The sequence below is a fragment of the Equus przewalskii genome, chromosome 4 (genome assembly GCF_037783145.1).
Source record: "Equus przewalskii isolate Varuska chromosome 4, EquPr2, whole genome shotgun sequence".
In the NCBI taxonomy this organism is placed as follows: Eukaryota; Metazoa; Chordata; class Mammalia; order Perissodactyla; family Equidae; genus Equus; species Equus przewalskii.
The window spans coordinates 9,342,480-9,357,186 of record NC_091834.1 but is presented as its reverse complement, the minus strand read 5'-3'; the positions used below and the strand labels follow the sequence as shown (position 1 = coordinate 9,357,186).

At 38.8% G+C, this 14,707-nt stretch overlaps 1 gene segment (V, D, J or C); it reads left to right on the top strand.

The window, feature by feature from the left end:
• Nucleotides 1-14,173, top strand: part of LOC103544596 (T-cell receptor gamma chain C region DFL12-like) — a 49,823-nt gene extending 35,650 nt beyond the window's left edge. The window contains 8 exon segments of the C gene segment in view: nt 1,873-1,932; nt 2,197-2,244; nt 5,463-5,522; nt 5,787-5,834; nt 10,687-10,746; nt 11,027-11,074; nt 11,360-11,407; nt 13,571-14,173. Coding sequence covers nt 1,873-1,932; nt 2,197-2,244; nt 5,463-5,522; nt 5,787-5,834; nt 10,687-10,746; nt 11,027-11,074; nt 11,360-11,407; nt 13,571-13,713 — 515 coding nt within the window.
• Nucleotides 14,174-14,707: the final 534 nt, after the last annotated feature.

Below are 14,707 nucleotides of genomic sequence, written 5' to 3'. Positions count from 1 at the left end.
CACGTTTAATATAGCCACTGCTTTGAAGTGTCCTTTTAGGTTGTGATTTTTCTAGTGATCAGGGAAAAATGAAAAGTACGGTAAGCTGCCTGGTGATGATTATCATAGAGAAGTTTCAGTTCATAATGTGTTTTACTTGGCGTCTAATTTGTGAAACAAAAGTCTCCATGGGCTTCTCAGGGCAACAAAGCTAATGAGGACATCTCTGTTAACGTCAGCTTACAGCAAATTTCTAATACTGTTTCTTGGTAGTATCTTGTTTTTGATAAAGACTAAGAATATAACATCGAACCAGAAGTCATTGAAGTGATTCTGAAGGGATAAAACTAATCAGGTCCAAGTTTTTGACCAACCCTGATTGAGAGAGAGAGCTTAGCATACATACACAGATTTATAATGAAAAACCGTTACTTTTTTGTTTTTTCCTCAAGCAATGCATGGTAATAAAAGAGTTTTATTTATCTTTTAATGAAAAAGTCACTGTTAAGGAAAAGAAAGAGCCTTGTAAGACACATTAAAGTCAGTTTTGAAGATATTTTAACATCGATACATGATTATGCTAACATTCTCATTATCGGAATTTATTCCAAATGTTACACCTCAAACCCAGTGTTTTAGCCATCAAAAATATGAGTTCATTGAAGGCGTAAAACTGCATTCAGTACCAGATCTAAATGTACAAGAATACATGTAGTAGAAGGATAAACCAAAACAATGCTTTTGACTCTGTTTTCTTCCATTCAACAGTCAATTATCTTTTAAAAAACTTTTATCTCTGTATGTTTGGTGACATCTTATTCTTTTTCTTTTTTTTAACATTACAGAGAAATATCACCTTAGGTTGTATATATTCAGAGTACTAAATGCTGAGCTCCTGTGATGAAAATATCATTTGCTAAGAACATTTAACACATCTGAAAGAGAAGATTTTCTAGTGTCCACAATGATGGAATTATGGTGTTTCTCTATAGAATATTTTTGAGTTCTATGGGTTATTTTTACAAAGTGCTTTGCACATGCTCCATCTCATTGAATCTGCCACAACAATCCTTTGAATGCTGGCTCTGCCATCACTGATATGACTCTCGGCAAGTTGCTTATATCCAGACCTTATTTCCTCATTTGTAACAAGGAGTCCTTCATACAACTCATGTCAGTGTGACTGGAGCATTAAACGAGATAATGCACGTGAAGCATTTAACATAGTGCCTGGCACAGTAAGAATTACTCAGTAGCTATTAGCTTTATTCATATTGTTACCATGTCCACAACTCTAGGCAATCATGTGCTTGGGTTGGGGATACGAGGATGTGCACAGTTAGGAAAGCCCTACGTGCTCTGCTTTCCTTCTATTGGAAGTTTGCCTAAACCATATACGTTCAAACATGAGATTCTGTTGTGGATTCTCAGAGTTGATGAATTGATCGTGGTGGCAACTCTTCATGTCAGCAGCGTGTGCTGAAGACTGTAGAGTAGCCACATTTTCCGTTTCTTTTTCCATTAGACAAGTGTTTCGGCACCACTTCCTTTGTGACAGGCACTGTCCTAGTAGCTGTGAATACAGAGGGACAATAATATAGTCTTGGATATTACCGTCCAGGTGTGATAAATATGGAAAAATGTTTTCTTTATGAAGGTCAACATGCAGAAAGACAGCTTATGAATTAGATTTACTGAATTACATAGATTCACATGAACCAGTGCTGGAATTGTAGGGCTCATCATTTTAAGGACAGTCTCACTGTCAGCGGATTATGTGTTTGTGTGTGTGTGTGTCTGTGTGTCCATACACACACACTCATATAAACACATGCCCACACTATCGAGCAATGGGCATGAACGATTGACTAATCTTGCTCTCATTTCTTCTAGTTGTCCCCTCAATGGCCACTACTGTTGGTTCTACAACGGCTTATACGACAGAACAAAGCAGTAAGTCACTGTCTATGTCTGACACTCTGTCATACTGTAGGATATTTTCCCCTCCTAATCAACTTAACTTTTGTACTTCTCTGGTTTAGGATATAAAAGACCAATTATTGCTGGAATTGTGGGGCTCATAACTTTCATGGTTTTAGTGACTGTCTCCTGTCTGTCTGTAGATTATATATACATACATATATACGTACTTACGTACAGACACTGTCAAATAATGGGCCTGGACAATAGTCTAACACTTTCTCTCATTTCTTCCAGCTGTCACTCCTATTGCATCTACAACAGCTTCCCCAACAGAGCAAACTGGTAAGTTTTTTTCTCTGCTTGCCTGCATGTCATGCTATGGCATTATTTCCCTCTTCATCAAATTACATTTTGAACCTCACTGGTTTATAGCAGACAACAGTAATTATCCCTGGAATTATAGGGCGCATATTTTTGATGAGTATCTCTCCTGTGGCTCTGTTGGCCGATTTTACATATATATGTGTATATATATATATACACAGAGAGAGAGAGCCATTTTAAATATGTATAAATAGATAAATCTAAATGTATATAGGTACACACAAGCAGAAACACACACACATGCATACATACATACTCATATATTTCAACTCTCGACTTATAGGTACACACAGTAGACTAATACATCTCTCATTTCTTCTATAGGTGACTGCTATTTATTCTACAAAATCTTATCTAAAAGATGAAAACCATTAATTTTGTATATGTTTCCCATTATTTCATGAGATAGCATTTGTGTCATCTGGATCAACTTAACTTTTGAACTTCCCTATCTTAAGATAGAAATACTAGAATGGCTGGATTTTGTAGAGAATACCAAGTGATATTGCAAATCGATCCATCATTTCCTGGAGTCGTCTTAACACAGTCAGTGCTGGTTTGGGATGAGACGACTGTAAATTAGAGGGTGCCGTGATAGGCTCTGAATTATTTCCACAGTGGGCTTCCAGCATTTGTGTGGCTTTTGTTTCTAACGACTGAGGAACACATGATATCAAGGTGTTTCCAGATCTTTTTGTCTTTGGTCTTTGATAGTAGCTAACAACACAAACTGATACGTGCTGAGAGCTTCCTATACAGAAGGCGTTGTGCTGGGTCTTGCATGCATTTTTTTCGTCTAATTCTTATAATATCCCTAGGAAGTGATGCAATATATTTTCCCCATTTTATGGATGAGCACAATGAGTTAAAATTAACGACACTCCCTGCCACTTACCACACAGCTGGATCTGGGGATTCAACCCAGCCATCTGAATCACGACTTCATACACCTACTCAGTTCTTTCTTCTTCCTCTGCCATATGGTCCTAGAGCAGCAAACCCCAAACCCAAGGCCCCGAGACACGATGGACTCAAGGAGGGGGATGGGTAATTACACCGGCTTCACAGTATCACAGATTGGACTTGAACCCCAGTTCTTTTAATGATTTGTTGCATCAATATAGGAAAATTACATTTCCTGAGCAGGACTTTTCATACCTACCGAACAGGATAATTACACCTAACTCAGTTACTGATGAGATAAGTTCACCTATGTGGATTGATTTGCGTAGGCTATCTCATTGAGGTGGCACTGAAGCAGCACTAGCTTATGGCCCTTTTCCCCTATATGTGTACCAAGAAAGTGACTAGAAGCATTGGCTCTAGCCCTGCTGATCTTTCCTCCATTTGCAATATCAGGAGGGCTCTGGACCTCAGCTAACACTTTCCCTAACCAAGGGCGAGGAGTTGTGAGCACATCACCTTTGAGATCCCTTTGGACAACCAGATGCTAATGATTCTGGAGTTCTGACTGTTTGAAGATAAAGCATGTAAAAGGGAAATTTTCTCCGGACGAAACACAGTCCTGTGGTTCACGTAATAACTACTCTGACTCATCAAATGTTAAGTAATTAAACAAATAGAAATCTTTCTTAAAAGATTTTCCATTTATTGGTAGCATAAATGTCGCTCTATTTACCCATAGAGTTAATATATTATAGGCTTTGAACATAACAAAGAAAAAGAAAAAGTAAAGTTTACTTAACTTTTCAGAGCAGAGATAAATCTCCCAACATATTAAGGCCACAGTGGTGCTTTTTAGGGTTGGTGTATGAATTAAATGAAACAGGATGCGTGAAAGCACCTAGCACTCAGCACACTCGCAATGCTCAAAAAGAGGTTCCACTTGGGATGATCTTAGTTAATCAGGATATAACAACAATTATACATTTTACAGGAATGTTCTTCTCAGCAAGCAGAGTCAGTCTGCCTTTCATCTTGCTATACACAGAGTGCAACCCCCAAACAATGCTATTAGGTGACCACATGGTGTTCACTGGGGGGAACCAGATGGTAACTGAACAGAAAGTCAGATAATTTTGCCACTGCAGTTTTAGAATGGTCTTAGGTATTCCAGGTTTGTATTTTTTTTTAACCAGCGCAAGGTAAAATTTCATAACTAAAGATTGGGTAAGACTACTGTGTACACACATACTTCTGTTCTGCTTAATGAATCTATTTCTTGCCATTGGTAAAGGCAGCTCAACAAATTATTCCAGAACTGGCCTGTGCCAGGCCTGGAAGGGATGTGTGGACGAGGACACTAGGAAGAATTACCATCCTAAGGAGGATGTATTACTGTAAGAGAGTAGATTCTCCTCTTAATAACTCAGGGTCACTGGTGATTCAGGCATGATGTCTCAAAGCGAGTCCCTTTGATGCAGATGCTGCACATATTTAGACAGTGTGGGCAGAGGGCTGAACGTTTCTTGGTCTTGGCAGTCTTCCGCTAACAGTCTAGACTTTGGACTTAAAGTCCTGAGTATGAACACAACAGACCAAAGCCCCCGGGCACATATAAATAAGAGGGAATCATACTGTTGTCGCATCCACAGACCCCAGAACTCCAGAAAATCTTGGGCGTGAGTTGGGGATGTTGGGATATGCATGCTCTGGAAAGGTGTATGTGAGTCATTTGCTCTCATGGGAAAGGTGCCTAAAACAGACACCTTCAAATGTGACATTCTGTTGTGGATTCTGAGAGTTAACTAATTGATTTTGGTAGCAACTCTTCATGTCAGGAGCGTGTGCTGAAGACCGTAGAGTAGCCACATTTTCTGTTTCTTTTTCCATTAGGCAAGTATTTCCCCATCACTTCCTTTGTGACAGGCACTGTCCTTGTAGCTGTGAATACAGAAGGACAACAATATAGACTTGGATATTACCGTCCAGGTGTGATAAATATGGAACAATGTTTTCTTCATGAAGGTCAACATGCAGAAAGACAGCTTATCAATTAGATCTATTGAATTACGTAGATTCACATGAACCAGTCCTGGAATTGTAGGGCTCATCATTTTAAGGACAGTCTCACTATCAGCGGATTATGTATGTGTGTGTGTGTGTGTGTGTTTGTTTGTGTGTGTGTGTGCATACACACACTCATATAAACACATGCCCACACTATCGAGCAATGGGCATGAACAATTGAATAATCTTGCTCTCATTTCTTCTAGTTGTCACCTCAATGGCCACTACTGTTGGTTCTACAACGGCTTATACGACAGAACAAAGCAGTAAGTCACTGTCTATGTCTGCCACTCTGTCATACTGTAGGATTTTTTCCCCTCCTAATCAACTTAACTTTTGTACTTCTCTGGTTTAGGATATAAAAGACCAATTATTGCTGGAATTGTGGGGCTCATAACTTTCATGGTTTTAGTGACTGTCTCCTGTCTGTCTGTAGATTATATATACATACATATATTCGTACTTACGTACAGACACTGTCAAATAATGGGCCTGGACAATCGTCTAACACTTTCTCTCATTTCTTCCAGCTGTCACTACTATTGCACCTACAACAGCTTCCCCAACAGAGCAAACTGGTAAGTTTTTTTCTCTGCTTGCCTTCATGTCATGCTATGGTATTTTTTTCCCTCTTCATCAAATTACATTTTGAACCTCACTAGTTTATAGCAGACAACACTAATTATCCCTGGAATTGTAGGGTGCATATTTTTGATGAGTATCTCTCCTGTGGCTCTGTTGGCAGATTATATATATATATAGAGAGAGAGAGAGAGAGAGATAATATAATATTTATATTATACATATAAATATGTATAAATAGATAAATCTAAATGTATATAGGTACACACAAACAGAAACACACACACATGCATACATACATACTCATATATTTCAACTCTCGACTTATAGGTACGCACAGTAGACTAATACATCTCTCATTTCTTCTATAGGTGACTGCTGTTTGTTCTACAAAATCTTACCTAAAAGATGAAAGCCATTTATCTTGTGTATGTTGGCCATTATTTCACGAGATAGCATTTTTGTCATCCTGAGAAACTTAACTTTTGAACTTCCCTATCTTAAGATAGAAATAGTAGAATGGCTGGATTTTGTAGAGAATACCAAGTGATATTGCAAATCGATCCATCATTTCCTGGAGTCGTCTTAACACAGTCAGTGCTGGTTTGGGATGAGATGACTGTAAATTAGAGGGTGCCGTGATAGGCTCTGGATTATTTCCACAGTGGGCTTCCAGCATTTGTGTGGCTTTTGTTTCTAACGACTGAGGAACACATGATATCAAGGTGTTTCCAGATATTTTTGTCTTTGGTCTTTGATAGTAGCTAACAACACAAACTGATACGTGCTGAGAGCTTCCTATACAGAAGGTGTTGTGCTGGGTCTTGCAAGCATTTTTTTTTGTCTAATTCTTATAATATCCCTAGGAAGTGATGCAATATATTTTCCCCATTTTATGGATGAGCACAATGAGTTAAAATTAACGACGCTCCCTGCCACTTACCACACAGCTGGATCTGGGGATTCAACCCAGCCATCTGAATCACGACTTCATACACCTGCTCAGTTCTTTCTTCTTCCTCTGCCATATGGTCCTAGAGCAGCAAACCCCAAACCCAAGGCCCCGAGACACGATGGACTCAAGGAGGGGGATGGGTAATTGCACCGGCTTCACAGTATCACAGATTGGACTTGAACCCCAGTTCTTTTAATGATTTGTTGCATCAATATAGGAAAATTACATTTCCTGAGCAGGACTTTTCATACCTACCAATCAGGATAATTACACCTAACTCAGTTACTGATGAGATAAGTTCACCTATGTGGATTGATTTGCGTAGGCTATCTCATTGAGGTGGCACTGAAGCAGCACTAGCTTATGGCCCTTTTTCCCTATATGTGTACCAAGAAAGTGACTAGAAGCATTGGCTCTAGCCCTGCTGATCTTTCCTCCATTTGCAATATCAGGAGGGCTCTGGACCTCAGCTAACACTTTCCCTAACCAAGGGCGAGGAGTTGTGAGCACATCACCTTTGAGATCCCTTTGCACAACAGATGCTAATGATTCTGGAGTTCTGACTGTTTGAAGATAAAGCATGTAAAAGGGAAATTTTCTCCTCAGAAGAGACTCAGTCTTGTTCACTGAATAATTAGTCTGGCTCACCATCATTACCATTAATTAAACAAATGCAAGTCTTTCTTAAATGTTTCTCCATTTATTGTTATCATAAATGTCTTTCTATTTCCCCATACAATTAAAATAGTATAGATTTCGAGCATAACAGAGAAAAAGAAAAAGTAAAATTTACTTAACCTTTCAAAGACTGAGATTCATCCTGCAAAATATTAAGGTCACAGTGGAGTTTTTTAGGGTGGTTGTACGGATTAAATGAAACAAGATATGCGACCGCACCTAGCACTTGGCACGCAAGAAATGCTCAGAATGAGATTCCACTTTGGATGATCTTAGTTGATCAGGAAATAAGAACAATTATACGTCTTCCAGGAATGTGCTAATCAGCAAGAAAAGTCACTCTAACTTTCATCTTGCCATACACAAAGTATAACCCAAAAACAATGCCGTTAGGTTACAAAATGATGTACATATGAGGGAGCCAGATGGCAGCTTGACCAAAAGTCAAATAATTATGCCTGTAAATTTTTTATCTTCTTAGATTTTCCAGGTTTGTATTTTACCTAACAACGCACGGTAAAATGTCATAATTAAAGATTGGGTGAGGCTAACATGTACACACATACTTTCATTCTACATAATGAATGCGTTTCTTGGTAAATAGAGCACAACAAATGTTTATTGCAGAACTGGCCTGTGTCATGCCTGGGAGGGATGTGTGGATGAGTACACTGTGATGAATTACTGTGCCATGGAGGATCTGTTTTAAGAGAATAGATTCTCTTCCTAATCACACAAAGTCACTGGTGATTCAGGCATGATGTCCCAAAGGAGTCCCTTTGTTGCAGATTCTGTATAATTCAGACAGTGTGGGCAGAGGGCTCAATGTGCCGTGATCCTGCATTTGGTTCTGTAACTGTCTAGATTCAGGACTTAAGTTCTGAGTATGAACACAACAGACCAAAGGCCACAGAGCACCTATAAACAAGGAGAAATTGAGTTATACATTGCCTGTGGTTAACAAGCCCTTTTGAAGCTGTAGGGAGCAAGCACATAACAAATTCTGTGAAGACCTTTGCTGCGTACCAGTCTGAAGTAGGAAGGCAGTCTTTATCTTCTCGGATCCTCAGTTTCACCAGTGAAATTAGGTAGGAAAACTTGCCTTGGCTTTCTCCTGGGGCTGTGACGAAAAGCAAATGAAATATTTTCAGTAAAGACACTTGCTTATGAAAATGCTACATAGACGTATTTACTTATGTATTTATTGTATTTTTAATTACCTTTCCTAAAACTCTCTAAGGAGACATTAAAACAACAGCTCTAATTTAGTATTTCTATAGCTAAGAAGTAGAGGGGAAGCGATGTATGCAAAGCACAAATTTAGTATAACCACTGGGCTGAAGTGTCCTGTTAAGTTGTGATTTTTCCAGTGATCAGGGAAAAATAAGTATAGTAAGTTCCATGGTGATGATCATCATAGAGAAGTTCAGTTGGTCATGTGTTTTATGTGGCACCTAATTTCTGAAACAAATGTCTGCATGGGCTTCTCAGGGCAAGACAGCTAATAAGCACATTTCTGTTGATGTCGTTCTACAGTTCATTTATAAAGCTGTTTCTTGAAAGTTTCTTTGTTTTTGATAAAAGCTTAGAATGTTGCTTGAAAGGACAAATCAATGAAGTGTCTTTGAAGAAGATAAAACTAGTCTGGTACAAGTTTTTGACCAAGCTTGGTTGAGGAAGAGCACTTAGGATGCATACACAAATTTTATTATGAAAAGTGTTTACTTTATTGTTTTTACTTCAATCAGTGGATGGTAATAAGAGAGTCTGATTTATCTTTTGATGAGTAAGTCATTGTTAAGGAAAAGAAAGAGACTCTTAAGAAATGTTAAAGTCAGTTCTTGAAGATATTTTAGCTTTTAAATATGATTATGCTATCATTTCATTCTTGGAATTTATTCCAAATCTTATATCTCATGTCCAGTTTTAACGCCATCAGAAAGAGGTTTCATTGGGCGCATAAAATTTCATACCAGAATGACATCCATATGAACAGGAACACATCTTGTGGAAAAAGCATAAACTAAAACAATGGTTTCAAATCAGTTTTCATCCATGAAATAGTCTTTAAAAAAATTACCTTTATACGTCTTCCTTCTTTTTTTTGACATTGTATATAAGTCTCACCTCATGTGTATATTATGAGAAGTATAAATGTGACTTGACCTGTCTTTCTATGTTTGGAAAGAATTGCACTGAAATGCTTAGCTCCTGTAGTAAGAAATTCATTTGCTAAGAATATGTAACATATCTGGAGAGAAGAAAATGTTTGTATTGTCCGCATTTGGAATTATTTTGTTTCTCTATAAATAATTTTTCTATTTCTATGGGTTATTTTTACAAAGTACTTTCCACATGATCTATCTCACTGATCTGCTACAAGGATCCTTTGAATGCTGGGTCTGCCATCACTGGTATGACTCTTGACAAGTTACTTATACTCTCAACCTTGTTTCATCATTTGCAACAAGGACTCCTCCAAACTACAACTCACTTCAGTGTGACTGGAGCATCAAATGAGACAACGCATGTGGAGCATTTAACATAGTGCCTGGCACAGTAATAATCACTATTAGCTTTTATTCATATTGGTGTCACGTCCAAAACAGCACTACTCGAGAAAATCACGTGCATGAGTTGGGGATGCAGTGATGTGCACAATTTAGAAACGTGTGCATGCTTGCTTTGCTTTGTGAGAAATTTGCCAAAATTATATTCCTTCAAACATGAGATATAGTTGTGGATTCTGAGAGCTGGTGAATTGATTTTGGTAGCTACTCTTCACGTCAGCAGTACGTGCTGAAGACTAGAGTAGCGACATTTTCCATTTATTTTTCTGTTTGACAAGTGTTTTCCCATCCACTCGTTTGTGGCAGGTGCTGTGCCAGGAGCTGTGAATACAGAAGGAAAGCAAGACAGTCTTGAGTATAACCATTCAGTTGTGACAAAGGAAAACAAAATGTATCTTTTATAAAGGTCAAGATTTTCCTGTGCACAAACACAATACATGAATTAGATCCACTGAACTACAGAGAATCAGATGACCTATGCCTGGAATTGTAGGGTTCATACTTTAAAGGACAGTCTCACTCTCAGCGGATTATGTGTGTGTGTGTGTGTGTGTGTGTCATACACACATACTCATATAAACACATACACACACTATGGAGCAATGGGAATGGATAATTGACTAATCTTGCTCTCATTTCTTCTAGTTGTCACCTCAAGGGCGACCACTATCGGTTCCACAAAGGCTTACACGACAGAGGAAAGCAGTAAGCCAATGTCTATATTTGCCTCTCTGTCATGCTATAGGTTTTTTTCTGTCCTCATTAACTTAACTTTTATAATTCTCGGGCTTAAAATACGAAAGACAAATTATTCTTAGAAATGTGGGGCTCATAATTTCATATTTTTAGCGACTTTCTCTCCTGTGTCTCAGTAAATTATATATATATACACACACATATGTATATGTATATATACATTTATACACACACACTGTCAGATTATGGGCATGCACAATTGACTAATACTTGCTCTCATTCCTTCTAGAGGTCACTGCTGTTTTTTCTGCAAAAGATTTCTCAAAAGAGGAAAGTGGTAAGTTTTTGTTTGTTTTCCTCCATATCATGCTGTAGCATTTTTTTCACTACTAATCAAATTATCTTTGTAACTCCCCTTCTACTTAGTTGAGAAGACCAATTATTCCTGAAATTGTGGGTCTCATATTTTTATGAATTTATTCCCAGTCTGTTGGCAGATTTTACATATATGTGTGTATATGTGTATATATATGTATACAGACACACATGCAAATACATATATATCACACTGTTAAATCATAGGCATGAAGAATTGACTACAACTTGTTCTTATTTCTTCTAGAGGTCCCTGCTATCAACTCCACAAAAGCTTGTTGGAATGGTGAAAGCAGTAAGTTTTTGTATATGTTTGTCTTTATGTCTTGCTGTAGCATTTTTTTCTTCTTGATAAACTTCACTTTGAAGGTAGAAAAACAAGAAAGGCTTGATGTTGCAGAACAGACAGAGTGATATTTTAAATCAATGCATCACTTCCTAGGAGTCATCTAAACACAGTAAATGCTGGTTTAGGGATGAGATGACTGCAAATTAGAGTTCAGTGACAGGCTCTGAATTATGTCAACAATGGACTTCATTCATTTGTGTGGCTTTCGTCTGTAATGACTGAGGGATACATGATAATAAGCTGCATCTAGAATTTTCTTTTTTAAGTCTCTGGTCCTTCCCAGCACCTAAAAACAGGAACTAAGGATACTGAGAGCTTCATATACAGAAGGCTTAGTGCTGGGTTTTGCATGCATTTTCTTGTTTAATTCTCATAATACTCTCATGAAGTCGTAGAACATGTTTTCCCCTTTTACAGATAAGGGCAATCAGCTAAAATTAATAAGTACCTGGCACAATGCCACACAGCTAGATCAGGAGTTTCACACCAGCCATCTGAATCCAGAGTTCATACACTTACTCAGTTCTTTCTTCTTCCTCTAAGATACAGTCCTAGAACAAGAAACTTAAAGCCAAGTACCTGAGACAGGATGGACACATGGTGGGGGGTGGCTCAGTGCACAGGATTCACAGTATCACACACTGGACTTGATCCCAGTTCTTTTAATGATTACTTGCATCCATATAGGAAAATTACTTATATTTTCTGAGCAGCGCTTTTCTCATCAGCTAACCAGGAATAATTACACCTAACTCAGTTATTGAAGAGATAATATCATCTATGTGGAATGTCCAGCATAGGGTATCTCATTTAGCTGGCACAGAAGCAGTGCTGATTTATGGCCCTTTCTCTCTACGTATGTACAAAGAAAGTGACTAGAAGCATTGGCTCTAGCCCTGCTGATCTTCCCTTCTTTCCCACATCAAGGGGGCTCTGGCCCTCTGCTAACACCTTACCTGAACAAGGGCAAGCTGTTATGAGCACATCACCTCTGAAATCTCTTTCCACAAGAAGTACTAATGATGCTGGAGTTTTGAATCTACGAAGATACAGCATGAAAAAGGGGAATTCCACAGGAAGAGACTCTGCCTTGTGGTTCATTGAATAGACAGTCTGGTTCACTATCATTGTTGTTATTTCTTGACTTCACTTATTTCTTGAAAAACTTCAAAGGGTATTAAGTGCAAATATCCTATAACACCATAGCCACAATGAGGGACATTTAGGAAGGACAGGTGAGTGGGCCACGATTTCCTAAAGTTTCAGAGAATTTGGATTAACTGCTTTCTCCATGTTACATAATACCCTCTTTACTCAACCTCCCGCCCACCCCACTGTGAACGCCACCAAATTTCCATGGATTGTATTCTTGATAGGAATCTCAATGTATACACAACGTGTATTGACTCAGTTGTGTCTAAATCAGAGTCTCACTTTATATTTATGCATAACCTTTTGATGTCTGAGGCATTTCTTGCATTCGGAGATGCAGAATGACAGAATGGCTAAGAATGTGTTCTTTAAAGTCATGGAACTGGGGTGAAATTTTGGCTTCTGTTACTTACTAAATGCATGTCATGAGGCAAATTACCTCTCTCCATCATCAAATTGTTTGTGAAATGGGAATGAAAATAATGGTATCATAGGTTATTATAAAAATTAAATAAGATTAAAGCTTTGCATGCAAAGCTCTCAGAATGAGTGTTTGGCACTTGCTTAGTAGTTAAGGAATATTAGCTATTATTATGGCTTTGAGACTTGGTGGGGTGAAGAAATGCTAAAAGCTATTTATCACAAATACTTTTCTCCCATTGGATTCATTCATTAAATATGCAACCTCACTTTTTTATTATGGAATATTCTAAGTGAATTTAGCAGAGGTTGTTGATCGACATAACTTGTCAACTGTATTCCGAGTCATCTTATTGTTGTTGTTGTTGTTGCTGTTGTTGTTAGTGGGGGTAGGGTACCTGTTTACTCTTGGGTTTGATAGTGCAGCGTGTCAAGGCAATGTAGGTCGTTAGAAATAAAGAACTGTGACCACCTTCCAATTCATATGTCCCATCCTTTCAAAAGGACAGGTGAATCTAATCATATGACTTCTCTTAGACGCCCTGCAGCTGCAGCTCAGCAACACTTTGGCCTGTTACGCCTACGTCCTCCTCCTCGTCATGAGCGTGGTCTACTCTGCCATCATGGCCTTCTGTCTGTTGAGGAGAGCAGCAGTCTGTGGCAACGGAAAGAGTTTGTAACAGCTGGTGGCACAAAGAAGGCAACTTTCCTCCATTGTTTATTTTCCCTAAAACTGTCTGCCAAGGATCTATTTGGGGTTTCTCTCTTTGTATGGGTTATTTCAGTTCATGGGGTATTTTTCTGTTATATCAACGTTAGAAAATAGTTTTCTAAACCACTGGGCAACCAGAAAATCTTATTCTGTAACAACGAGTTCTGCCATTTCTCAGGGGCAGGGCCACAGGGTTGTCTTTCAGCATCACACTCTCCAGCATCTCCATCAGCTCCTCCAGGACTCAAATAATCATGCCTTCTGAGTACAGACAACATGCAGCTCTAGTTATGTCCCTTAGGGCCATTAAACCAGATGACCTCCTCGAAGCCTTCCATTTTACACATCCTTAAGCCACCATTGTTGTTTCTTGAAAAGTCTGTACATTGTTTTTCATAATAGGCACAATAAAAGAAATCAAGAGTCTACTTTTGTCTATGTGTCCTTTGATTTGGTGAAATCTAACTGAAAGTCCGAGGTAAGAAACAGCATGACACCTGAGCAAACAAGTCCAACGTTGGCTGTGATGATGGTCAATACTACAGTTCTAATTCTTTCCCTGAGACAGTGGTCATGGTGCTGTCTTTGGGGCATTTGCTCCAAGAGGAGCCACAGTCAAATGAAGGCACCCAGGTTTCTTCTCTTTCAAGGATCACCAGATTCACACTCATTTGGTTTGGGACATTCCGATGGGGTCACCATAATGTCTAGCACGACTTGCACTGTGTGTGCTCAGCTCTACACTAGTGTTTCCCAAGGACTGTGTTTCCTGCTCCTCACAATAACCACATGAGACCTGCGGTCACACCAAGAGGTATCGCAGTGGAGGGATTAAGCCACTGGACTCTGAGCCCTGAGTGCCTGTGTTTGAATCCTGGGTCTGGCATTAGCATCTGTGACCTCAGGGAAGCCTTTTGGACTCTCTGCATCTGTCCCTCCTCATCTGTAGAATGGAGTTACAG